The sequence below is a fragment of the Rhizomucor pusillus genome (genome assembly GCF_041956525.1).
Source record: "Rhizomucor pusillus strain CBS 183.67 unplaced genomic scaffold VTP01scaffold_4, whole genome shotgun sequence".
NCBI classification, from domain to species: domain Eukaryota; kingdom Fungi; phylum Mucoromycota; class Mucoromycetes; order Mucorales; family Lichtheimiaceae; genus Rhizomucor; species Rhizomucor pusillus.
In genome coordinates this window covers 1,751,812-1,776,895 of record NW_027192146.1, presented here as the reverse complement: position 1 = coordinate 1,776,895, position 25,084 = coordinate 1,751,812, and the positions used below count along the sequence as shown (strand labels likewise).

The window sequence follows — 25,084 nt, the reverse complement described above, 5'->3', positions numbered from 1 at the left end:
CGAGTACCAGACGCAGAAAAAGAAGAATAAAGTTGGGCTGGATGTAGAGTTGCGGAGAAGTCGCCATCATGTTTTAATGAGCAAAAACCCAATGGTCTGTGCTCCAACGATCGAAACGGGGATTGATTATTTTTAATGATGGATCCTCTCCCCGTAAAAGTCTCGTCTAGATCCTGGATCTTTCGAATCTTTCAATGGCACACACCGCAGTGGGAGGGCACGCTCACGGAATCCGGTGACAGTGTCTGGCTCGAAAAGTACGATCAACGGCAGTGCCAAGCGAGTCTTTTTGGAAAAGGCACACTGTCGCGTGGCAATCCAACGTGGCTGGCACGAAACTCAAAGTTGGACGATAGCGCTCGTAAGCACGAGGCACTTTTGCCAAGACTGCTAGTTGGTCTTAAACTAAGTCTCTACATATATTAGAAACAAGCACCGTGTTTTTGGAGCACGTTACTGCCGAGCGACGCAAACAACGTCGTAGCGCAAAAACAATAACAGCAGACGACGACAACGACAACGATGGCCGAGGAAGCGATGCGAACCAGCTTTGGCATTCTGACGAGTTACTTGAAATGACTGGTGGCTCAGACTATGAAAACATGCAACTTGATATTTTTGAGTCCTTCTTTCTTGTGTACGGCTTAAATACGCTAAAGATATTTTCCAACGGCAAGCCTCTGAGCATCGACGAATGCTGGACACTGTTCACTAGGAAGCTGAACAGCAACAGTGGACGCTGCCAGAATGTCTTTGCCATACAGTATGCAGTTTACCATCATTTTAGAAGCCTTGGATGGGCACCTAAAAGAGGTACAAAATTTGGCGTCGACTTTGGCAAGTAGCTTAAGGCATATTTTTTGGGTGAGATCTTAATAGTAACAAAAAAGAATTATGCAGTGCTGTATCGACCTGGACCGCGCCATCGGCACGCTGATTTTGCAGTGGTGATCATCCCACCTCCCTGCACGGACCATCCCGTAGAGATAGACTGGCAAAGTATTCATCGAGTCGCGAGAATATGCACGCAAATCAGGAAGACGCTGATGCTATGCTACGTCGAAACTGCGAGCTCCCAATGCCAGATGCCATCCACACCGCATTATTTGAAAACTCTGTCTGTCGAACAAGTGTTCGTCAAGCGATGGTCACCGCAAAAGAATAGATCGTGAATGGCCACCATCATGTAAATAGCCTATCGTTACCTGTTAATTGTATAAATCATTGCTCCTTTAGTCCTCCTGAACTTTGATGATGATAACCCAGTCGGGGTAACATCAATGAATGCTTTGACCATGCGTTGTCTCTGATAAACAGCAATGTTCCGCTTTGACTCATTTCGACGCCCTGAAAGCGGTGAACGTTCATCGTCAGCATCAGCAACGTCAATACCAGACGGCAAAGATGGAGCAACAATGCAAGACAATGGAGACAAGGTGTCTGGCATCAACAAGCCGAGTTTTCTGCAGCGCATGACAAGTACAGATGGCATCCTCCGTCCTTCAAACGCTTCAATGATCAAGCGACCTAGTTTCTCTAGTTTGCAAAGCAGCCTCTCCTCTTCAACTGTTTCTTCGCACTCGTCCTCTATCTCTATTCCCATTCCTTCCAACTCCTGGGGTATGCTAACTGTAACACGACTCCAGGACGAACAAGACGCCGAGTTTGATGATATTAAGGAATTACTAGCGACCCGTGACAAGGTAGGCTAAGCATAATGATAGCGTAATGCCCATTGCATTATTGACGTGGAGACCTGGATAGGCTATATTGTTGCTTCCTGTATCTCAGCCATCACATCCAGCTGCCATTATCGATAGGGACTTTATTCAGGACCACGTCATTGTACATCAAGGCAACCATGATATGTCGCAGGTCATCACACTCAGTGGTATCCGAGGCACTTTCCAAAAGTATGATTCGATCACGGGAAATATATGCAGTCCATCATCCATGCTAAAATTTGGTAAATCCTAGTGATCAGTTCGTTGCTTTAGGAATGCTGCCATCTGAACGAGAAATATCATCCATCATGGCCGGATCATCTGCAAAGAGGTTAGTAGCTCTGCGGTGGTCACGTTGCGAGTGAGTGAACAATGTCACTTAAAACAAGTTTATACGCTAGATCGCTTTTTGATACCTTCAGCCTTGATCCTTCTTCCATCACAGCTGATTATCCAAAATACAACATTCTCGCAAGTCATGTTCAAATGCCATTGAAAGAGGGCAAAAGCATCAATGCTATGTTGATACAACGGCCCATTTCGAAAACCGAAATTACGGAATGGGAGGCAACGAAAAAGGAAGAGCATAGCAATTCTCTGGCACCGCTCGACAAGAGTATGCAGTTGAAAGATCCTCTCGCACCCAAAGTGAATGAGTATGCTATGTATGTACAAGATTTATTTCTTCACGGTACTAAATGCTTGCGAGCTAGCTTTATAAAGTCATTCCGAAGACGTCCTGTTCGTAATCTCGATCAAGCGAGCTCAAAGGTGTTGGAATTTCTGGATAACATTGCATCGCAACTCTACGATGATGAAAAAGCTGACAAGGAAAAGATCGAAGGGCGACTGGATAACATTGAATCTTTTATCTGCTATGAGCTTTACGAAAAGTACGTTTGGATAACAGTGCCTTAAATCGCCATGCATATTCACGATGCAATTGCCTATCAAGACTATTCTCGATAAGCGGTGGAGACGAAGTGTTGCAAGACGAAGCACTTGAATCTCGCATTGCGGCTCTCAACTTGCTGGACTTGGATTTGCAGCATCTTGGGGTATTGGTGGAGGATCCAGCCGAGAGCGAAAGCATCGAAAATATCGTCAGAGAAGCTGGATTACAGTTGCAGCAGTTGAATTCAATGCCCTCTGCAAAGGAAAAATTGCGAGCACTCGTCCACACACATCAAGTTGTAGTAGGTTTGTGAAATCTCAGTCTCTCCGGCAGCGCTGCAGCAGTCATTAATGGATCACTAGATGCCATTGAGCAACTAGCAGAAAAATACCGGAAAACGACTATCGACAGGGATTCACAAGTTATCCACGAAATGCAAAGAGCAATGTCCAATGTAAATGAAGAAGAATCACTTTCCGGCGACCAGCAACAAGAGAAGGCAGTTACTCGACCGGACGATAAAATCAACAATGATGACAGTATAGGGTCGACAATGATGGTGCCGCCGCTGGTAGCGGAGGAGTTAGAATCCACGGCATCAAATGTCGCTGCGCCATCTTTAGTACAAGAGAATACATCATCCAAGGCAACGTCGAGGACTGAAGATAAAGAAGATGATAAACCACCTTTAAAAGCATCAGACGATACAGCATCTTTAGCATCGTCGAATAAGGATCTTCCCTCGCTGCCAGAGCGACCGGCTCCAGAGGAACACAAGACAGACCATCAAACATTGCGATCTACGAGCGCCGATGTACTTTTACCCTTACTTATATTCACAGTCGTGAAGTCCAATCCCACAAACTTTCTATCCAATCTCAAGTTCATACAAAGATTCCGAAGACCGTCATCCATCACTGGTCAAGACAGCTACTGCTTAACAAACATGGTAAGTCCAGAACACTATGGCAGGTGACCGCAAACAGGCTTACGATAGTGGCTGCTCGCGTAGATGGCCGTTGTGTCCTTTCTGGAAACCACGAATCTTGTCGGCCTGGGATTATCTGCTGACAAGGTGATGAGGTAATGTAGTTTACAACCAGAAAATGTCTGTAGAATTTGATAATAACAATGATCCTTGCAGTAACGTGACAGATTTCAAGGCACCTGCGACGCCGCCAAAATCGGATACTTCTGGGACGCGAGAAGGAAGCTCTGAAACTCAAGCCAACGGGCTCAAGATTGTATCCGATGTCATGGATAGTTCATACAGAATGTTTGATGGTCTCGGGCGCCTATGGCAACGCGGTCAGCCGGAAGCCGCAGCAACCGAGAAAAGCTCTCAAATATCGCCCAGCGGCAATGTAGTGACGAAAATGGAAGAAATGAAGAACCAGGTTGTGAGCCGCGTTCGTACACTTTCATCCGCAACAGAAAACGAGCTCAAGACAATGCCAAGGTCGAGCAGCGCCGCTGGTGGAATTGCCGGCAGCAGCAGCAGCAGTGCTGCTCTCAGACAAAACTCGGCAGGCTCGCACGATGCATGGCATATGCCCCGTCTAGGATTGTGGAAAGGCGACGAAGATAGGTACTGTAAAGTCGGCAGTGTGCATGGATATATACACATTCTAAACAATAACATTGCTTCGTTCGTTTCCAGCAGCCAGCAGGACTTTGGAGGTAACGGCGGATCGGCAGTGACAAGACCGAGTATTTGCGAGAAATTCCTTAGCAAGGATGCAGATGAGCTTACGATTAGGGAGGCGCGCGAGTTATTGCTAGAATACCAGAGACTTGCTAAATTCATCAAAAGTTTGTGACAATGCATTAATCCGAAACTTTTTGGATTCCAGTGTGACACGCACACTTTCCCTTCTTATTTAACGCAGTAACATGTCACTCCCAGAGATCACGATCTCGAGTGAGATCTCGAGCCGAGCTTCTGAGGTCGCCGTACCTATAATGAGGAGGCTGTTGGACGGTGTGCTGAGCGGATCTCTCGATGACGTTGGGGAAGGCTACGATCCTGAGGAAGATTCACCCTTTGAGAGAACACTGTGCGCTGCGTGGGACGTGGCAACAGTAGCAGAGTATGCAACTGCTATGGAAATCAATAACTTTCACAGGGTGCTCTTAAAGGCAAGTTACTGCTAAAGAATATTTGTCAAAGAAAAAGATGGTATCCATGTACAAGCGACTAAATACTGATCAAACAGATCACTGTATCCACAAAGAGAGCACGAACACGGGAGCTGGCCATGGGTGCAATGGCAAGTTTAGCGTCCCACTGGGAACCCGTAGGCTTGACATTACTAAACGATATGGATATTTTAAAACTTGCGCGGTCGATCCTGTGGCATGAGAACGATGCACGTGTCCTGTTGGAGACAACTCGGTACGGGAATTATGCATCAATCTGGAAGAGATCTATATCTCACACTGTACACGTTTAGGCTATTAAATACATTCTTTTTACGATCGATTGATGCTACCTACAGGACCATTATCGAACACGATCATTTGACGCAATTTTTAACGCCGGTTCCCATGACACCCTCCGTTTTCCACCAATATACACAAATCATATGCAACACATTACACGCCGAACTTTTAATCATGAGCCTGGAACTAATGACGAGGATCGTGGTATATACGAATGCTATAGTGTATAGTCTTGCAAGAGAAGCGCAACAGCGGCAGCCAGATGAGAACATGTATATAGAAAAATCAGATGCGATGCGACTAGTTGACTGGGGAACACAGCGGTTGGAGGAGGAGCAACGAGGTTTAGGTATAGGAATGGGGTTTAATCGAGGCGTCGCCAAGAACATTATGCATCTTCTTTGGGCAATTTTAGCATACAATGTTATTCAGCCCAAGGATTGCGGCAAGTACAACACATGAAGCCCTGCGCGAAATACATAATATTTATACGATGTCCTTATTAGACCTTGCCATGATCCAGAGTCTAGACAATTCTATGTGTCGTCTAGTATCGTACATACAAGAGGATCAAGATGAATTTGAAAGCCGGGGTGGCGACGATGACGATATCCAAAATCTCGCAGAAGCCCTTAGCAATAAGCTATCCGTCACGGATGCAATGTAAATGTTCTGATCCCTTCCTACAGAGATAAATACACCTTATAGAATAGAGTTTCATGTGTTTGCCCTTTTTTCCCCGCGTTTCAGTTGACTGAAAACACAAACGTACGTCATCGAATAGTGTCTATTGATGCATAACGGCCAAGTTTATTTTACAGCTTCGATTTCGCCAAAGTAAACGTAGACGATGGTTCCTTCTTTGCCATCCATTGCTCGCACCAGGCGACGCTCATATCGATCATCGGAGGACACCATTCATGTCCAACATCTGGGACAACAACGAACTCCCAGTCTTTGCCTTCAACACCCTCGTGGCATTTTCGCAAACGTTCAACGAAAGGTTTGTTGAAAGCTCCAGGGACTAACTTGTCTTTCTCACCGCTGATCATCAGAAGATTTTTGGATTTAAGCTTTTGGTCCAAGTCTTTCGTGCGTTCTCGCACCATGTCCACGAAATGTTTAGGCAGATGCGCTTTTTCATCCAACGACGACAGGGCCAAACGATCCTTCATCAAACCGATAAAGTCAACAGTGCCAACGATGGGGATCGCTACACTTATTCTAGGGTCTAAATTATGTAGTTAGTATGATGTTGATATATATCGCGTATAGCAATCAACGTACCATTTGCAGCAGCCATGAAGGATGCATGTCCACCCATCGAGAATCCCAGCACGCCCCATTTTTCGACAGTTTTGTGCTCTTGAGGACCAAAGAGATAAGACTCCAGGACATCGATCAAAGCAGAGACTGTTTGCGATGAACTGTAAAACATGGACCACATATCTTGTGCGTGATATGGATTTTCATGACGGCCTTCTTTCCAACTGAAATTCGAAAGCTTGCTCACAAGTCGGCTACCATGGTTCGGGTGGTCGAAACTAACTACAATGAGGTGTCGTTTCTCAGCGCTGTTGTCGTTAATTCCGCACAGTGCTTGGCAGACATGTTCAACAGCACTTCGTTTCTCTGTCAATCCCAAGTTCAGACAGTGTCATTTACTCGTGCAACTTTTGTCGGTAAGCACATTACTCACGCAATCGTCCGTGCATGACGAACATGACGGCCGCTGGACCGTGGCCACCTTTTGCCTTGTATTCCTCGAGACCATAGACTGTAAGCAGTAGACCTGCAACCGGTATCTCTTGCTTCGAAACCATGATATCTACGGTTTGAGTGTTGGTAATAGGAAAAGCAATGTGAAGTCCGGGCGATCGTTTATCCTGCTTATACATATGGAAACAGTATTAGTCAAAGTTGCGGGTCGAGAAATATCCCTGGGAATGTTGTCTTTGTGCCTTGTGCATCGAGAGGAACAATTGCATATCATGTCAAGAAATTATTACAGTTTCAAAGATGAGCCCAGACTGGTCTCAACCGAGAATGATCAAGCGAATTGCTCGTTCCGGACGGCTTTCCTTTTGGTCTACTACTTAGAGATAGCTTGCTTGATTACGAAATTTAGAAAAGTTAAAATGAATGAGAACTGTGAAAGTGCAAAAATGCTTAAAAGCAATGTCTTGTGGCAGCGACCACCGCATGATTACATGTCGTTTGAATCCAACAGTAAGAACCCGTAAATCGATCGTTTATGGTTTGCATTGCCTTCAAAAATCTTGAGAGATATTATATGGCGACAGAACAATTACATATTATTATTTATAGTAAAGCTGAATGGGTGCGTGCAATATAAGTAGTGGCATTTTACTATTTTAAATTTCATGCAAAATTGGTCTCTTCTCATGTCTCTATGGTACCATCAACTTTTGGATTCTGTGTCATATATTATAAGTATACTGATACTTCTCAGCCTTCTGCTTCGCCTCCATGCACTTGCAGCTGACGTCGGTGAGTTCTGAGACACTGCTAGAGGCAGTGGGTACGGGAACAACCTGTTGTATGAAATTAGTATCTTACAAAGAGGAATCGCTGGTATGACAGTGTTTTGCACGTAAAGCGCTAACATGCAGTCTCTTTGATGTTATGTACTTTCTGAAGTCGTTTGCAGGTGGTTCTGGCTATGGAAGCTAATGCTCTCTGCTATCTCTTATGATTTTCGCTATGAACAGATGATACAGGCAATTAGTGGAGTCAACCAAATAAGGAAATTTAGCCGTCACTATTGAACGCGCGGCATGAAAACGACGCGCGTCCCCACTCTGGGTATCTTTCCTCGGGTTTTCTCATTCTTTTCCTCGCATGGGGAACGCCGTGGAAAGATCCTTGTGATCCGTATATGTCAAGCCCCACTCTCTCTCCTGGTAAGTTGCAAAGAAAGCAAGTTCCTGTTAGCAATGTAGCTTACACAGTGCATTCTTTAGGTCTCTCCACCCGCGCGCAAGTCCGGTCTCCCCATGGTCCCAAAGGAACTCTCAAGGCTCTCCAGGCTCTCCAGGCTCTCTCTCAAGAAAGGATCGGTTCTTTTTTTTTCTGATAGCGGGAAAAAGATCGCTGCGGCCGTGGTTCGCAGTGGAGTGGGCTTGGTGTGCCGGTTTCCTGTCCTCAAGCCCTTCCCACGCCCGCTGTAGTAACATGCTCTTTCGATGTGATGTCGATTGCATGAAAGGGGTATGTAGAAAAAGGAAACCGGGCAAGGCCCTGCAGGAGGAAAGCAGGCCATCGGTGAAGTCTTCAGGTTGGTGCCGACCTGTTCGGCCAGCAGTTCGGGTTCCAAGTGGAGTTGTTTTTGATGTGCCGGCCTTTTTGTCCTCTTGCCCCACATTCGAGCTGCCATCGACCTGTTGGCTTGGGGTAGGTGGTAACTAAAAAACCCGGATCAGAGCCCTGTGGCGAGGAAACAGGCCCACGATGTTTCGCCCTTGCAAGGCGGTCAAGTCATTATTGGGGCATTCAAGACATCCAAGGCTTCATTTTGAACGTTAAGTATCGTTCCTGTTTATCATGCACTTCCAGTGATTAAGGCTTCTTTCTACAAGTCCCGCCTCCCAAGGCTCTCAAGGCATCCAGGGCACCCAAGGCACCCAAGGCAGCAGTCTAAGGCAAATCCAGGCAGTCTAATATGTTCAAGACCGGATCATATTCGAGCTTTTATGCTCCTATTACACCAGCAATGTTATGCCTCTGCACGAGGATAACAGCTGCAAAGAGGATACAGATTATATCTGTAGAACCTCGCCTACTTTTGGGAACTGGCGATGCCGCCTGCTCGTGGTGGTTCCTGGATATAGCGTTGGCTTTACTTTAATATTGCTTAACGTGAACTGAACGGCATCAATATATAAAACGAAAGGATAGAATTAATCGTGTAAATAAAGCTGATTTCATCATTCAAAGGTATTTGCTCTCTTCATGATGATCTGTGACCAAATCCAAAGGTCTCGTGTCTCTTAATACTTTGGATAGCTCGATGAAACTAGTCCAAGGAAACCTAACATAGGAGTACTGTTTGCAAGCGAGGACCTGAGGCAACGAAACTTCCATGGGGCGTTGTTGATCAATCGGGTCTTGGCAATACAGAAACACAGCTGCTTTTTTTGCATTTCTAGACCCCAGCGGCCGTCCTGAATATGCAATTTATTTAGCACTATACACTGCTGCCAGTGTGATGAGACTAGAAAAAAAATAGTGCTCTCAACAGACACTCACTGTGGATATGCGGATATGTAAATCAAAAAGGGTAAAAATTATATGTCACAGATACAATCTAAAGACTTCTGATCCCTTTTTCTTGAAAGTATAAATACCATCGCATAAAATAGAGTTGCATGCGCCTTTCATCATTTTCCTAGCGGATAAGGAAATAATATGGAATCACGCTGCGTGATAATGCGTGACAGAGCGAAAATCCGATCTCATCCATGCATAGCACTCAAGCCAGCGGGTGGCTGCCTCCTGAACTGCTCTGGCCGATCGCTGACAATCTCTGTAAAGACGATTGCGTGCAATGTGCTCTAGTTTGCAAAGCATGGAGGTCAATCTTCCAAGCAAAACTACATCAAGATCTCCACTTTACTCGAAAGCGACGACTCATAAAGTACCTCATGAAGCTCGAACACGATTCGGACAATGACAGCAACAAAGGCACTCTTGGAGAGCTGACACAAAAGCTATACCTCGACGATCGGATACGTTTGACGAGGAAAGATATGGACTATTTGGCAGACATGCTACCCAACTTGCGTTCGCTCGAATTCAACCCGTCGCTTTGGTCAGAACTCGGCTACGACAAGGCATTCAAACGGTGGAAGAGATTGAGACATTTGCCGCGGCTCACGGATGAACTAGTTGCGACGGCTATAATGGATGACATGGGACATAGGCTTGTTGAGCTAACGCTTTCTTTTGCACTCGCTATCGAACTGCACAGCAAGCGCAAACTTCTGCCAATGCTTAAGCAAGCTCCTTGCGCAAAGATATTCCGGATGGATATTGCCGAATTTGAATTGGATGAGCCAAAGGAACTTTGCTTGACATTGGACGAATTCGTTGCACTGTTTCGTGCAATGCCACAACTGACCGAGTTCTCGTCATACGATCTCAAGTTATTGGATATATCACCAGACGCAAATTTGCAATCAATTCATCCTACCGAAGTCCAGGATCTCACGTTGCATTGTGCGTTCAAAGATATCCGGTGGACAACTGTGCTATCCGCTCTATACCCGAAAGTGCACTCTGTGACATTGAGCATCAGGTTGATAGCAGATCAAGAGGACCAAGAACATGGACAACAGCAGCCGAATGCAATCGACGAAGAGGAGACGGCACGGCTAAGAGCCCGGGCAGATAGCTACAACAGAGAAATGCTCTTGCATATGATCACTTCGTTTACAAAGCTGCGATCCTTAGTACTGGATGGATTCTGGCCCGAGACTGCACGTATATTACCACCCGAACATCTCATGGCTGCTTTGAAACTTGCGGGACGACAGCTTCAGAATCTAAACTATTTCTATCAAGAGATCTACGATCACCGCTCCCCTCGTCAGTTTCTGGATATCATGGATCGCCAGACAGAGGAAATAAGCATTTCAACAAAAATACGGCGAGTCCCTCTGTATGATTTCCTGAACCCGCTAAGTCAGCACTTCCATCGCCTTACTTATCTCAGTCTCTATTTGGCATATCCACGCACCATCGTCAATGTATCCATGACCCTGACTTTGTTTCCGTCCTTGCATACATTGAATCTGTGGAACTGCACGCTCGAATCTGGTGACAACGGTGGTAAAGGCGTATCAAGCTTTGAAAAGCAACATCCACTTGAAAACCTCACATTAAAATTGGTGGATATTCTGAATCCAAACATGTGGGATCTGCTCGCACAATCATGCCCCCAGTTATCCAACCTGACATTGGGTACATGCACGGTTCATCTAGAGCATGACGACATACCCTTTTCTATGCATTTCAATTTCCCGCAACATACCCTTGATACCGTCGAAATTTACACGCTCAACTTTTTTAGAAGATACCGTCCTATAAGTAAACTCGGTCGTGGTCCTGCTCGGTTGCTTTCGGTCGTCTCAAACGCCAAAATTGAGCATACCGAGGAAAGAAGAAGGAGAAGGAGAAAAAAACAGCAAAACGAGGACGTTGAAGATCTGGATATTAAAGAGGAGCGCTGGTATCATCAATACAGAGATGATAGTGACTATGTGGACCAATCGAAAGGCCTAAGAGTCAAGCGTCTATCACATTACAGCGGCGATGAAATCAAGGCATTCTGTAGCAACATCGACGCCCAGTTACTCTTCTTTGATCCACTACCGTACGACAGCGCCGCACCTTTTAGCAAGAATGAATGGCGTCGAGCACTACCCAACGGTTATGTGAAAATTACAAGCCGAAATATCAAGAGAATTGTGTTTAACCATGTCCACATTCATTACAAATAAAAGACGAAATGTATGAAGCTTTGTATATATTTACGAAGATGCTGTAATAAATGATAAAATTTTGTAGTATAACTTCTATTTCATTTCTTTTTGTATGATTTATTTTATGCATATTCACGTTCACTGGCTAATCTGCAGCTCTTCAAACGATCTGCACAAACGACTGCTTCGTTATTATTTGGGATTGAGTTTGCGTCGCTTGTAGTGGTTGATGAGACCATTAGTCGAAGCGTCGTGGGATTTAACATCGCCAGATTGGGCAAGCTCGGGCAAGATGGATTTGGCGAGCTGCTTTCCTAATTCGACGCCCCACTGATCAAAAGAATTGATGTCCCAGATAACACCCATAACGAAAATCTTATGCTCGTACATGGCGATCAATGAGCCAAGTGAAGCGGGAGTAAGCTTTTGGAACAGGATAGAGTTGGTAGGACGATTACCCTCAAAGACACGGTGCGGGACGACCTTGTCGTCTGCATTCTTGCCCATTTCCTTGCGCACTTCTTCCACAGTCTTGCCGATCATCAACGCCTCAGTCTGGGCGAAGAAATTGGACAAGAGAATCTCGTGGTGCTTGTTATTTTCAATAGGATTAAGCGATTCCACGGGCGCCAAAAAGTCGCATGGAATCAGTTTTGTGCCCTGATGAATCAATTGATAGAAAGCATGCTGACCGTTGGTTCCTGGTTCGCCCCAAAGCACTGGACCTGTTGATGTTTCCACACGTTCGCCTGATCGGGTAACGTACTTGCCATTGGACTCCATGGAACCCTACCGATAAGCAATTCCCTTTTTTGATAAATGTTGCTCGATTCGTTCATCATCTATGCGAGAAATGAAATTACCTGCTGGAAATAAGCGGTGAACCGATGCATGTACTGATCGTAAGGGAGATAGGCCTCGCTTTGCGCTCCAAAGAAGTTATTATACCAGAGACTAATAAGAGCAAGCAAGACTGGAATGTTGTTCTCAAGAGGCGTGTTCAAAAAGTGCTGATCCATTTCATATCCTCCGCGCAATAGTTGCTCAAAATTGTCGTAGCCAATGTAAATTGCAATCGACAAACCGATAGCCGACCACAGCGAGAATCGACCGCCAACCCAGTCCCAGAATTTGAACATGTTGTCAGGGTGGATACCGAATTCCTTTACTGCTTCGGTGTTGGTTGACAAGGCAACAAAGTGCTTGGCAACGTGCGATTTCTACCGGTGCTTATATTATCAGTACAATATCATAATTATTATTCCCTTCTTGCAAGCTTACATCCTTTGCAGACTTGAGGAACCAGTTCTTTGCAGAAGTAGCATTGGTCATGGTCTCCTGGGTCGTAAATGTCTTGCTAGCAACGATGAAAAGTGTCGTTTCGGGATTCACCGCTTTGAGCGTTTCTGCTAGGTGCGTACCATCAATGTTGGATACAAAGTGAGCTTTCAGACCCGGTTTGGAGTAATGCTTGAGTGCTTCGGTGACCATGACAGGACCCAGATCAGAGCCACCAATGCCAATGTTCACGATATCGGTGATCGACTTGCCAGTGTATCCTTTCCATTTACCAGAGCGAATGTCCTCGGAAAATTGCTTCATGTGTGCCAACTCTTCACGCACTTTTGGCATCACATCTTCATCGTCGTCCTTGATAGGTTTGTCACCCATATAGCGAAGTGCAACGTGCAAGACAGCGCGGTCTTCTGTAAAGTTGATATGCTCGCCGGAGAACATCTTTTGTCGCATTTCCTCGACCTTGGCTTCCTTGGCAAGTTCCAAGAGCAACTTGAACGTCTCGTCCGTGATCCGGTTCTTTGAAAAGTCAACCAAGATATGCGTACCCGTCTCCTTGGATCCTTCAAACTGACGCGAGAATTTCTTGAATCGATCAGGGTCTTTTGCAAATAGGTCTTTCATGACCACTTTGCTTCCGACAGAATCGTAATGCTTTTGCAGCTTTTCCCAAGATTTCAGGCGGTTAGCAAGCACCATTCTTTGCGTTTAGCACGGATCAATGAGCGAAAGACGGGAAAGAAAGAGGAATACGTTTGTTTCTTCTCCTTTTTTCGCCACGGGCAATTTGTCTCGTCTGAAACGGATCGATTGAATCCACCCATGACACAAGTAATACAACACCATCTCAAACAATGTACATAGTGACCAGAAATGAACGCATCGTATATACAATAAACATGCAGTAATTACATATGATGATGCTTTATTACATTTCGTTGTTATCGTTTGCTGGTATTGTAATAATCGCACTGGTCCATCGTTCTGGTTACCATTGCAAGCATGTCAAGAAACGAGTTTACCGAGACACGAAGCACTCGCGCTGAAACAGCTTCAAAATTCCTAAGTAATGATGATATATTTGTTAGCATACTCGTCACACCGCTTGGTGGAACCAGCGACTCACGCGCAAAGTTTGTTTTCTTGTGTCAAAAGCTCTCGTTTCACTTGATTAGTTTTCAGCTCTTTGTCAACATTCAATACACGCAGCGCAATGTCTGCAAGTCGTTCTGACGGAAACGGAATCTCTAACCGTCTGGATCGAGCAGAAACTCGTTGAAAATCTTGTCACTACTCGCAAAGCATATGCTGATCTCTTACAATGTATGTTCCATTTCTTGTGCCTTCCAAGATCCTGGCTTCTCAAGTATCCAGCGGGAAGCCCTATCTGAACCCAAATTCGGCATTTTTTTGATAGTTCATAGCAAGGCTCGAAGATATTCGGATAGAGTCACAAATGGACTATACTCTCTTGTTCCTAGTATCACCCAATTTTTCAGTTTGATATTTCTACAACTATTTGCGCACTAACTTCTGTAGTGCGTTTTCGAAACGCCCGATATTGAAGTTCGCACTTTCGACGCTCAAATCTTGGGAAGCTTTTATGGTTACTAGGGAATAAAGAAGACTTAGGCACGTAAAATGACTAACTGCAATATTCTCCAAAATATCATTCAGTGTATGTTGAAGACTAGCTCCATATTTTCTTTTGAGGTGATCAGGGAAACAAAAGAAAGTTATCCGTTCTAGGAAACAAAGGTCGTCTTTATGTTAAAACTGCTTATTTGGACAAAGCTTGCTGGATGGATTCGTAGACTTCAATCTCAACCTTGGCAGCAGCCTTCTCCTGCTCGGAACCAGAGCCGTTGGCAACGCGCTCGGCTTCAGCCAAAGCAGACTTGACGTTCTATTTCGCACCTTGCAGTCAGAATCCTGTTCCTTTGTATCTAATCTTCCGTTCCCTTTTCGTGACCTACCTCAAGAGAGATTTCGTCGAAAGCAGCAGCCTCAACAGCGTTGATGTTGAGGGTGGAGTCAGGGTTGATAATAGCAAAGCCGCCAGAGACTAAATTACACGGTTTTGTGAGCTTCCTCTGCACGACGCGTATGCTTTATGCTCTTTTACCGAAGAACTTCTTGGTGACATCACCAGATTCAACGACTTCAACGACACCAGGCTTCAATTGCTCAATGGTAGGGACGTGGTTGGCAAGGATACCCATGTCACCAGAGGTGGCGGCCAAGTTGACTTGCTGAACATCAGTGGCCTTGTAAAGGGTCTATTGTTTTTACAAAGCGGAAAAGAAAGAGGCGTCGCATTAGTGAGATTGCAACACGGGTGATGCTTCGGCGTGGTGGGATTGATGGATACCTTGTGTGGCAAAACGAACGTCAAACGCAGCTTGTCAGCAGCAGGTGCTTCGGTAGCGTAGGTTCTGGCTACAAATGTACGCACAAATACTGGTCAGAGTATGGCCGAAATACATGTTGAACAATGTAATTTACCCAGGGCAGGTCGAATGGAGGCGGCTGCGGCACGAGCAGATCGGGCAAAGACGTTCATTGCTGTTTTACGCAGAGGAAGGTAAGCCAACTCGAGACGTTCGAAATTTTTTTGCTGGGGGGGGGGGCTGCCCGCCCTCGGACGAGCCCAGCTGGTTACGTCACAAGGTCCGCAAAACTTTGGCCAGGCGGGGACGCCTATCAAGATAAATGCTTCTCAAGCATGGATATTCATAACGCAATACTTCATATAAAAACTTGACTATACATCATAGAGGCTGTACCTGCCATTACCAGTCCAAGCGAGATATAATAAAGATATATATATATATTTAAAATCCATATACAACGAAATGGTAAATACTCGACTATCTATTGCATGCTGATACTCCTTTACAACTACTATAGCAAGATTAACTGGTTTGTGAAGCTCTGATAAAGTTTATTTGTTGGTATCGAGCTACAAAGCTTTCAAAAAGCTTGACTTTTGTGCTTCGAATCCATGTCCGATACAATATGTAGGTTCTTCTTCGATTAGCATGCTACTCGGGTGATAGTTACCCTCTGGTAGACTGGACGGTCCTAGAAATGCAAATATACCGTTAGTGTACATCCTGTCGCTTCGTCGTAATTAGCCATGTCAGCCTTTTCAAATCTACAGTTACATTTTGTCCCTGCCATACCAGCGAGTAGGAATTGGAGAATCGTATTATCATTTATTAGATGCACACTTGTTAAAAACTACATTCTCATCTTAAGCTTAGTCCAGATATCTCGTATATATTCATCATTGTTTCTTGAGCACTTTACATCTAGATAAGATAATGGTTTGCAAACTGACTGCATGCGACGTGTTTCACCCCGTTTCCCAAATACTCACTTGATGACTCCATTGCTTGCTTTCTCAATACCCATATTTGTGATTGATAATTCCTTTATGGCTAGAAAAGGACAATCTCTTATGGACGCTACGTGGTGAATATTCCAACGTGTAATTGCATGATCTTTGCGTGCACCCAGAAGGTGCTCATTTTCAACCGGAGTGTCAATCGGGAATGGGCGACCCATTGGGTGTGGCATCTTGCGGGTGGACCTGACAACGTGGAGTTGTTCCTTTCGGCACAGGCGAATCAAATCTAAACACATAATCTATCTAGCCATTATTGCTACGTCTTACGCTTGAACCCTCGACAACTTGACGATTGACGCCTTTGTCGGAAAGAACTAGTATACATTGACGATAATTAGCAACCATGGCGACAACCGATCTTTGCTACACGCTTGTGCATCAAGATGACGCGACTGAGCAGCCTACATTGCAAGACTTTCAGCGTGCTCTCGAGAAAGGCTCGGACGAAGTTCGAATCCAAACAATGCAGAAGCTACTCATCATCATGCTCAACGGCGACCCAATGGAGAAGCTTCTCCTTCACGTTATTCGTTTCGTCTTGCCATCCAAGAACAAGCAACTGAAAAAATTGCTACACTTTTACTGGGAGATTTGCCCAAAGACGAAACCCGATGGTAAACTCAAGGAAGAGTTTATCCTTGTCTGGTAATTAGCTCTGCTATGGATTATTCAGTATCTATTCTGCTCACAATGTGAAACGTGTCTTCAGCAACGCCCTCCGAAACGATCTGCAGCATCCGAATGAATATATCCGTGGCGCCACACTCAGATTCCTCTGCAAGATCCGAGAAGCCGAGGTTTTGGAACCCTTGATTGCATCCGTCAGAGCTTGCTTGGTAAAAGAAAAGGATCAACGCAGCGTATCGTTACATCTGATGTACTGATGTTGGTCATGTCAAATAGGAACATCGACATTCCTATGTGCGAAAAAACGCTGTTTTTGCAATTGGATCTATCTATCGCCACTTTGATTTCTTATTCCCTGATGCTCCCGAAGTTATCCAAACCTTCTTGGCTACTGTGAGTGAAACAACACGATTCATGCCAATCAGTATCATCTGAAGATACTAACGAGCTTTGCAGGAAGCAGACATGTCTTGTCGGCGCAATGCATTTGTCGTTCTTTGCAATATCGACCGCCCTCTCGCCGTTGACTATCTACAACAAGTTCTTCCCAGCGTCCCTACTTTTGATGAACTACTCCAGCTCGCGGTGTTGGAGTTGATTCGCAAAGACAGCAAAGCAAGCTCTGCACACAAGAGTGTCTACATTCGATGCGTCTCTGAACTACTTACAGCTGCTTCTCACTCTGTCAAGTATGAGGCAGCAAACATTCTGATGGTCCTTACCTCCAACCCAGCAGCCGTCAAAGGTACCTCTCTTTTTTTCATAATTGGTTGTTGCTATCTGAGACTAACATATTATCTAGCTGCTGCCACTTGCTATATCGAGCTTGCTGTAAAGGAATCTGACAACAATGTCAAATTGATTGTTTTGGATCGTCTCGAAAATCTGCTGTCCAAGCAAGAACGTATGCTCGATGATCTTGTTATGGACGTTTTGCGGGTTTTGTCAAGGTAAAATTATGCATATTGATATTGCCATGGATTATCCAAATACTTAGCATACCAATAGCCCTGACATTGACGTCCGACGAAATGCTTTGCGCATCGCTATGAGTATGGTTTCTTCCCGAAATGTTCAGGAAGTAATTCTGTTCCTCAAGAAGGAACTAGTTAAGACACACGACCAAGATTATGATAAGGTAGACAATCGTTCAACTCTTAGCATGCGCGATATTTTCTATATTAACACAAATGATAGAATACCGAGTATCGTCAACTTTTGGTCCAATCGATCCACACTTGCGCGGTGCGATTTTCAGAGGTTGCATCCAATGTCGTCCACGTATTGATGGAATTCTTGGGCGATTCCAACAACCCCTCGGCAGTCGACGTTGTCAGCTTTGTTCGCGAAGTCATGGAGAAGCTTCCTGACCTCCGCAAATCGGTATTGGACAGACTCTTGGAAACGTTCATGGATATGAAATCAGGCAAGGTTTTCCGTGGTGCCTTGTGGATTATCGGTGAATACTGCCAATCTATTGAAGAGATTGATGCAGCATGGGAGCAAATCCGTCAAGCGCTCGGGGAGATCCCTATTCTCGCTGCAGAACAACGTTTGCTTGACGCTGCCGAGGAAGAGGAGCAAGCCAAGAACGAGGAGATTAAGGCTGTGCCTTCCACCACCGCAGCGCCGCGTCGTGTCTTGCCTGATGGTACTTATGCCACAGAAAGCAGCTACACTGTGCAAACGTCGAGCTCAGCAAAAATGGATGCTGTCAAGTCTGTCACCAAACCCCCGCTTCGAGGTAGCTAATTCTGCACGATCACCTGTTTCTATTTTACTTACGTTGTCGCTCGATCGATAGCTTTGCTGCTTGTTAACGGCGATTACTTCATGGCGACCGTTCTCGCTACTACACTCACCAAGCTTGTCTTGCGATACGCTACTCTTAACTCTGACGGCACAGCAGTAAACACACGAAGAGCAGAGGCAATGCTTATCATGACGAGCATCATCCGTGTCGGTCAGTCCCAGTTTGTCACCCACCAAATTGACGAGGATTCGTACGATCGTATCATGCAAGATTTGCGTGTGGTTGGCAGCCGCGAGCATAACCAAACAGTCGATAAAGTATATTTGGAAGATAGCCGCAAAGCGTTTGCTCGTCAGATCAAAGCAGAAGAGGTGGGATAAGGACTAAATCTGTTTCTATATTGGGAGTGTATAACTCACAAATCTTGCTGCAGGAACGCGCCGCAGCAGAGAAGGAAAAAGATAAGACAGTCGAGGTTCAAGTGGATGATGCCATCGCGTTCAGACAGTTCTCCAAGAAGGCGAGCGATACAGGTGTTGACGAGGTGAGTAAAATAGAAAGTGTGCTTTGGTCAGGCTGAAGACATCTAATGTTGGTGCATAGTATGAACAAGACCTGTCTCGGGCAACAGGAGCATTGGATACCAAAGACGATCTCATGTCCAAACTTAGTCGAATTGTTCAGCTTACCGGTTTTTCAGATGCTGTCTACGCCGAAGCTATCGTCAATGTGCATCAGTATGATATCCTCATGGGTAAGTGCTGGGTTCATATACTGTATCGCAAAATACTTATTCATTTCTGTCGTATCAGATGTTTTGATCGTCAACCAGACAAATGAAACCCTTCAGAACCTTACAGTCGAGTTTGCCACCTTGGGCGACCTCAAGCTTGTGGACCGACCTGTCGCACACAACCTTGCCCCTCACTCTTTCCTCACCGTCAAGGCCCCTATCAAAGTTTCGTCCACAGAGACCGGTGTCATCTTTGGCAACATTGTCTATGATTCCCACAATGCAAACGAAAACAGCAGCGTGGTGGTATTGAACGATATCCACATTGATATTATGGACTACATCAACCCAGCATACTGCACAGAGACACAGGTAATGCATCATTTTGTGGATAATTAACATTAACAAGCTATTAATATCGTTCTTCTCTAGTTCCGAAGCATGTGGAGCGAGTTCGAATGGGAGAACAAGGTTAACGTCAACACCAATATAAGGTACAGTATTGATGGCTGAAACCGCGCGAGAAGTCTGTTGTCTAAACCACATCCATCTAGTGATCTGCGCGCTTATCTCAAACACATCATGGCATCCACAAACATGAGCTGCCTGACTCCCGAAAAGCAGCTGGAAGGCGACTGTGGATTCCTATCTGCCAACATGTACGCCAGAAGCATCTTTGGCGAGGATGCATTAGCAAACTTATCGATCGAGAAACCTGGTGAAGGACCTATTTCTGGTCATATCCGAATCCGTAGCAAGACTCAGGGTATTGCTTTGAGTCTTGGCGATAAAATTACAATCGCACAAAAGGTAGCTGCCTAGAAAACAAAATAAAGTACGTAGTATATCATATAGCAATTTTATTGTTATACATTGGTGTCGTAAGTGCTATTCTACTGGTTTTTTTTTTCTGGACCATTTGCGTTGGGGTATTACGCCCGAGCCAAATTTGGACCTTTAGAAACAAAAATCAATCGACTTAGGGACAACGTACACTTACCATATTGGCCCGAACTTGCCATGAGGCAATGCGAGCGCTCCAAACGATGGTACCGGTCTCTCAATGAGTATTGCAAACAATATTACAAACTTTTGTTTTCTTCACTCACCGAATCATCTAAATGGAAGTAGTCTCGATATTAGTACCTCGACGAAAAACAAACTTCTAGAGTAATTGCAAGGCTTATCGTAGAAACCTAGACCCACATTCGCAGTGGTGGATAGATTTGTAACCTGCACTCTGAAGCACTTGCAGACTCATGCAGCCAAAACCGGTTGGACACGAGGGGCCTAAGCTCAAGTGCAGTGGACACAAGAGACCTGAAATGGGCGTTGGTCTTGACGAGTTTGCTCTAACTCTGTTCGTTTCTTATAAATTATCTCCCGCAAGGGAAGGAAAAGAGCCTGATGTGGAAGCTACATCAAAACTTGGAGCCCAACAACTAAAGTTGGGAATCAACGCAAAGCTCTTGCCAATAAAGTGTCAATTTGTTCTTAAGTACCTCATAGCACAATTCCGAACAAACAAACCCTGTTGTGATGCAACGCCCTGAATGGAAATGTTACGACATGCAGCACTGTCCATTCGTCAGGGCAGTATAGGACTGCATGTACTTCGGTTTGGGCGGATCGTTTTTCTTTTCTCAAAATAATTTCTCCTGTCTGTTGATCATTTTCCCTGGTTGACACAAATCATGTCATTTTTCTGCTGCCCACATCCGTATCATCAACACTTGAAGGCCAGACATCCCCAATCTCACGACAGTGGTAAATTCGCCAACCTGATCCCAGACATTCGTTAAAAATTCTGTTTCTACATACTGTAAGAATGACTTCATTTGATAGATCACGCACCAATTCGTTTCACAACGGGAACTTCGGCTGACCAGCAGCGTGGTCAGTCCATGCAATCGATGAAAAAGAAGAAATCGATCTCCTGGAAGAGCTTTCTCAATTTCGAAAATAGAGACTTTCTTCTCTTACTTCTTCATCTCTCTCTCTCTCTACCTTCTTTTTCTTTATTACCAAATACTGTAGATGTCCAGCAGTCAAAAGAAAAGACAAGGCCAGCAGTACAGGCAACAGCCGGTAGTAGCAAAACTCAATCAGCCCTTGTCTTCGCAACGCCAGGGACCACCTGAAGAGAAGAAAAGTATTTTGCATACCCCGGATTACTCAAAGGAGGAGACGACTGGAGCCCTGCGCTTGGATCTTAACCTCGAAGCTGAAGTGCGCATCAAAGCTCGTGTACATGGCGATCTAACTCTTGCTCTGATGATGTAAAAAATCGATTACATTAATACCTGTATCCTTCATCTCTTTATCCATTAAAATGATGAGTGATTTGGATTTATGGTGTATGTCTTTTATTTATTTTCCAGTCGAAAGTGTATACATAAAAGAAAAACAAAGCTGAATATTACAAAAGTTATTTGAGACGCGGAATGTGGGATAGTAAACGAAATGCCTTTCTTGGTGGCATCCACTTTGATGACAAGGTCATGGTCGCCGCCGTTGTGACTGGCCACCGGTGCTTTCCGTGGAGACATTGTCGTTGCCAAAGCTTTGATCTTTTGCAGGTTCAATATCATCGTCGATGGGTTCCACCTTTCCAAGCAGTTTTCCAGTCTCTTCGTCGATGATCTCACCAATTTCGTTCACTTGCTTGCCTTCCATGCTCGAAAAATCGTGAGATACTTTACCGATAATCTTGCCGGAATCGTCAAGGACGTTTCCAAACTTGTCAAGCTTTTTCCCAACCAAGTCTTTCACCGTCCTCTTTTCCATGGGTTGCTTGGGCTCCTTTTCATCTGATTGCGTCCTATCAAGCTTGACATTGTTTTGGATGACATCTCCGAGACCGCTGTTTACCGTCCCTTGCGTAGAGGTAGCGGATTCTTCCGACCGAGGATGCTGTGGTTGCTCGCTATTGGTATTTGTATTGTCGTTTCCATCTGTATTATTGATAATAGTTTGCTCTTGTTGTTCGTTTAAAGAACCTTGCTTGTCTTTCATTGATGGTCTTTTAGTGCTTGGATCTACGTCTTCTGATCTGCGGTCAGAATCTTCTTGCTTGGCATTAGACCTGGTATCGTCGGACAACATAGTGGCAGGATTATTCGAAAGCTTTGATGTCGTTCCTGATATCGACGATGGTGCTTGGCCTATCTTTTGATCATCGTTTTGAGGGTAATCATGCTCGTACTCAGTGTCCTTTGGTGTGCTTGGACTATCGGTAGTAGTCTGTTCGTCTTTTTGCAATGTGTCATTCGAGCTGGAGTCATCCGATTCCTCATCCTGATACGACTTGCGTGCATGTCTCTTGTTGTATTCCATGATAGCTTTCATCAATTTATGTGTATCCTTGTCACTGAAGCCTGCAGAACGCATGAACTCTGGCGTCAAAAAGTTTTTGGACCTTGTTATCCTGTTATCATCATCATCAAAGTCGTGGTCTTATCGCATCTTTGGGGTATGGATAGAACGGTTCTCTTTCCTGTTGCCGTGGTCATCTCGCTTTTTATCTAATGACGGCAAGGATGGTTCATTCGATTGCCTAGCACCGTTTTCCACCGTTTGTTGCCCTTCGAGGACGATATCTGCTTCTTGACATTTTGCGAAGGGTAACGATGCTGGTCAGCGGATGACGGTGTAATGGATCTGGACGAGTCAGGCATATCCGGCTGTGACGATGGAGTGGAGGTGACGGTGGCGGCGGCTGATTTTGTTGAGCAGAAGGTGGATCCTGTTTTGGAACTTTGGATCGAACGTAAAGTAATAAAAGTATGAGTAGAATCTTGATAGCACGACCAAGAATTGAAAGTGAATTTTTTCGGTAAGGATTTTAGAAAAAGAATGATCAGGAACCGGAGGAAAAGCGGCGGCACTGTTAGAAAAAATCCATGTGACCCATGCGGCGCCGATTTTTGTGTAGCATTAGCATTCAGAACGGTCGATGGACAACCATGGAAACGAACGTCTGTAGTATGTATGACGACAATGCAAACTTAAAATCCAAAGAGATCGTCGATATTTGATCTACCGCTTTCGGTTTTCTAAATCGAAAGCTGTACGTTAGCAATAACAAATTCCACGTTACCGGTGCATGCTTCTGCATGCTGCACGTTGAAGCAAGTACCTCATTGCCCATCACATTGCACTCAAGCTGTCAGCAGGCAACATTGCTGGTCAGCTTACATCCCATACTTTGGTAATGCATATGCTTGGTCATTGTTCCAATATGTTTCAGTTGATCAATTGATAATTTTTAGCAGTTCCCTTTTATCGCTAGCATTTCGGTGGATGACTAACGATAATTCTGGACCATGTATGCAGTTACACCAATCACTGCTTAGCAGAACCTTACTATTTTCTAATGGGAATCTTTCTCGGCAATGGACATTGACGACATGTTTTCGTTGTCGTAGACAACCGCAACCCTTCTTTTCGTCATAGGATTAGATATCTATACTTTGCATTCAATGTATGCCAATCTTCTCTTCTTCAAGACATTAAATCTCACACCACCCCTTAAAAGATGCCTCCAGAGCAACAACAGCAAAGACGACGCAACCGCAATCAAGAGGCGACTGAAGACCTGGGAATTGGACAGCAACGACAGGATTACACAGATGATGACAATAGCGGTGCAAACACTGACCAAGAACAATCACAATTGGGCTCTGACGGCGAAGCATCCGTAGTTTCTGAGACTCCTAGCCAAGCCAGTGGTCGCCGCAGAAGAAATCGGCAGCGTACAAGAAATCGCAGTAACAGAGCAGGAGGCGGTCTCGCGGATATTGCTGTAGTGGGCGACGCTGCCAACAATGCAGTAGATGCTGTTGGCAACACTGCAAACCAAGTTACCAACGCTACTCAAAACGTTGCTAACAATGCTGGCGGTGGCGATGATAAACCTCTCAAACTTCGCCTGGATTTGAACCTTGATGTTGAAATTGAACTTAAAGCCAGGGTCCACGGTGATGTTACCTTGGCATTGTTGCGATAAATATCTAGTATGCAGTATCCTTGACAAACAATTTTGACGAACTCTATCTATGTTATAACTCCTCATCCACAGGAAAATGAAAGACTCATATGTATCTTCATTACATATGCCTCCATAAATATATTTAGTTATATCGAAATATCTTTTTTTTTTAATTTAGATTCTTGGTTTTAAATAAATGCTTCGGGAATCAAAACGATTCGTAGCAGCCAAAAGCAATGAGTTAGATTCATACAAGTCGCCAAAGCACTTTGCCTTTATACTCCCGTGTTGCTGGTGGTATAATCAAGTCGTCTCTAGCGAAGCTGCACTATGGCCGCAGTATCATTCAAATTTGTCACTAATATACAATCTGCGCTCACTGTTGCGATCACCTTGGAAGTCCATCTTATGATCACTGTAGCAAGAATATCGCTAAAGCCAATTCGGCCTATACAGTAGACGCCTGCTATCCTGGCATTCCGGGAGTCTGTCAGTGTGATCGCTATGTCGAGCATATCACTATAGCCAGCGCAGACTGGACATTAGATCTCGAGGCCAGATTTGAGTTTGCTTTCACCTTGCTGCTGATCTCTTCATATAATACGCATAGTTTGCACCCACATTCGATGGAGAGGTGCTCGGAGACTCAGCGTGACTACATATATCCAGGTACGCGCATTGAATGACACTTGCATAGCAACAGGTATCC

The 25,084-nt window shown here is 44.8% G+C and overlaps 12 protein-coding genes across 12 annotated transcripts; 7 read left to right on the top strand and 5 right to left on the bottom strand.

Moving 5' to 3' along the window:
• Window positions 1-135: 135 nt before the first annotated feature.
• On the top strand, window positions 136-1,172 carry VTP01DRAFT_8047 (uncharacterized protein; the record flags this gene model as incomplete). Its single annotated transcript, XM_069387126.1, has 3 exons — window positions 136-361; window positions 427-837; window positions 901-1,172. 3 exons carry the CDS (start codon window positions 136-138, stop codon window positions 1,170-1,172), a joined length of 909 nt encoding a protein of 302 aa, XP_069242512.1.
• Window positions 1,173-1,319: 147 nt separating this feature from the next.
• Window positions 1,320-4,439, top strand: VTP01DRAFT_8046 (uncharacterized protein; the record flags this gene model as incomplete). The annotated part of the gene is made up of 9 exons (XM_069387125.1): window positions 1,320-1,703; window positions 1,765-1,913; window positions 1,978-2,055; window positions 2,126-2,389; window positions 2,438-2,617; window positions 2,680-2,924; window positions 2,982-3,568; window positions 3,632-3,702; window positions 3,764-4,439. The coding sequence occupies 9 exons, from the start codon at window positions 1,320-1,322 to the stop codon at window positions 4,437-4,439; spliced, it is 2,634 nt and encodes an 877-aa protein (XP_069242511.1).
• A 73-nt stretch (window positions 4,440-4,512) lies between these two features.
• On the top strand, window positions 4,513-5,728 carry VTP01DRAFT_8045 (uncharacterized protein; the record flags this gene model as incomplete). Its single annotated transcript, XM_069387124.1, has 4 exons — window positions 4,513-4,758; window positions 4,836-5,014; window positions 5,073-5,506; window positions 5,568-5,728. 4 exons carry the CDS (start codon window positions 4,513-4,515, stop codon window positions 5,726-5,728), a joined length of 1,020 nt encoding a protein of 339 aa, XP_069242510.1.
• Window positions 5,729-5,876: 148 nt separating this feature from the next.
• On the bottom strand, window positions 5,877-6,959 carry VTP01DRAFT_8044 (uncharacterized protein; the record flags this gene model as incomplete). Its single annotated transcript, XM_069387123.1, has 3 exons — window positions 5,877-6,292; window positions 6,349-6,693; window positions 6,761-6,959. The coding sequence occupies 3 exons, from the start codon at window positions 6,957-6,959 to the stop codon at window positions 5,877-5,879; spliced, it is 960 nt and encodes a 319-aa protein (XP_069242509.1).
• Window positions 6,960-9,542: 2,583 nt separating this feature from the next.
• Window positions 9,543-11,582, top strand: VTP01DRAFT_8043 (uncharacterized protein; the record flags this gene model as incomplete). The annotated part of the gene is made up of 1 exon (XM_069387122.1): window positions 9,543-11,582. One exon carries the CDS (start codon window positions 9,543-9,545, stop codon window positions 11,580-11,582), a length of 2,040 nt encoding a protein of 679 aa, XP_069242508.1.
• Window positions 11,583-11,756: 174 nt separating this feature from the next.
• On the bottom strand, window positions 11,757-13,559 carry VTP01DRAFT_8042 (uncharacterized protein; the record flags this gene model as incomplete). The annotated part of the gene is made up of 3 exons (XM_069387121.1): window positions 11,757-12,353; window positions 12,428-12,784; window positions 12,846-13,559. The coding sequence occupies 3 exons, from the start codon at window positions 13,557-13,559 to the stop codon at window positions 11,757-11,759; spliced, it is 1,668 nt and encodes a 555-aa protein (XP_069242507.1).
• Window positions 13,560-13,801: 242 nt separating this feature from the next.
• On the bottom strand, window positions 13,802-14,266 carry VTP01DRAFT_8041 (uncharacterized protein; the record flags this gene model as incomplete). The annotated part of the gene is made up of 3 exons (XM_069387120.1): window positions 13,802-13,922; window positions 13,987-14,115; window positions 14,181-14,266. The coding sequence occupies 3 exons, from the start codon at window positions 14,264-14,266 to the stop codon at window positions 13,802-13,804; spliced, it is 336 nt and encodes a 111-aa protein (XP_069242506.1).
• A 374-nt stretch (window positions 14,267-14,640) lies between these two features.
• On the bottom strand, window positions 14,641-15,423 carry VTP01DRAFT_8040 (uncharacterized protein; the record flags this gene model as incomplete). The annotated part of the gene is made up of 5 exons (XM_069387119.1): window positions 14,641-14,766; window positions 14,837-14,925; window positions 14,986-15,139; window positions 15,232-15,299; window positions 15,366-15,423. 5 exons carry the CDS (start codon window positions 15,421-15,423, stop codon window positions 14,641-14,643), a joined length of 495 nt encoding a protein of 164 aa, XP_069242505.1.
• A 1,192-nt stretch (window positions 15,424-16,615) lies between these two features.
• On the top strand, window positions 16,616-20,207 carry VTP01DRAFT_8039 (uncharacterized protein; the record flags this gene model as incomplete). Its single annotated transcript, XM_069387117.1, has 13 exons — window positions 16,616-16,917; window positions 16,982-17,108; window positions 17,176-17,292; window positions 17,356-17,644; window positions 17,702-17,849; window positions 17,908-18,037; window positions 18,097-18,643; window positions 18,704-19,023; window positions 19,086-19,196; window positions 19,256-19,406; window positions 19,465-19,757; window positions 19,818-19,879; window positions 19,940-20,207. The coding sequence occupies 13 exons, from the start codon at window positions 16,616-16,618 to the stop codon at window positions 20,205-20,207; spliced, it is 2,865 nt and encodes a 954-aa protein (XP_069242504.1).
• A 1,215-nt stretch (window positions 20,208-21,422) lies between these two features.
• On the top strand, window positions 21,423-21,668 carry VTP01DRAFT_8038 (uncharacterized protein; the record flags this gene model as incomplete). Its single annotated transcript, XM_069387116.1, has 1 exon — window positions 21,423-21,668. One exon carries the CDS (start codon window positions 21,423-21,425, stop codon window positions 21,666-21,668), a length of 246 nt encoding a protein of 81 aa, XP_069242503.1.
• A 216-nt stretch (window positions 21,669-21,884) lies between these two features.
• On the bottom strand, window positions 21,885-22,775 carry VTP01DRAFT_8037 (uncharacterized protein; the record flags this gene model as incomplete). Its single annotated transcript, XM_069387115.1, has 1 exon — window positions 21,885-22,775. One exon carries the CDS (start codon window positions 22,773-22,775, stop codon window positions 21,885-21,887), a length of 891 nt encoding a protein of 296 aa, XP_069242502.1.
• A 1,147-nt stretch (window positions 22,776-23,922) lies between these two features.
• VTP01DRAFT_8036 (uncharacterized protein) lies at window positions 23,923-24,393 on the top strand (the record flags this gene model as incomplete). The annotated part of the gene is made up of 1 exon (XM_069387114.1): window positions 23,923-24,393. The coding sequence occupies one exon, from the start codon at window positions 23,923-23,925 to the stop codon at window positions 24,391-24,393; it is 471 nt and encodes a 156-aa protein (XP_069242501.1).
• Between the last annotated feature and the right edge of the window lie 691 nt (window positions 24,394-25,084).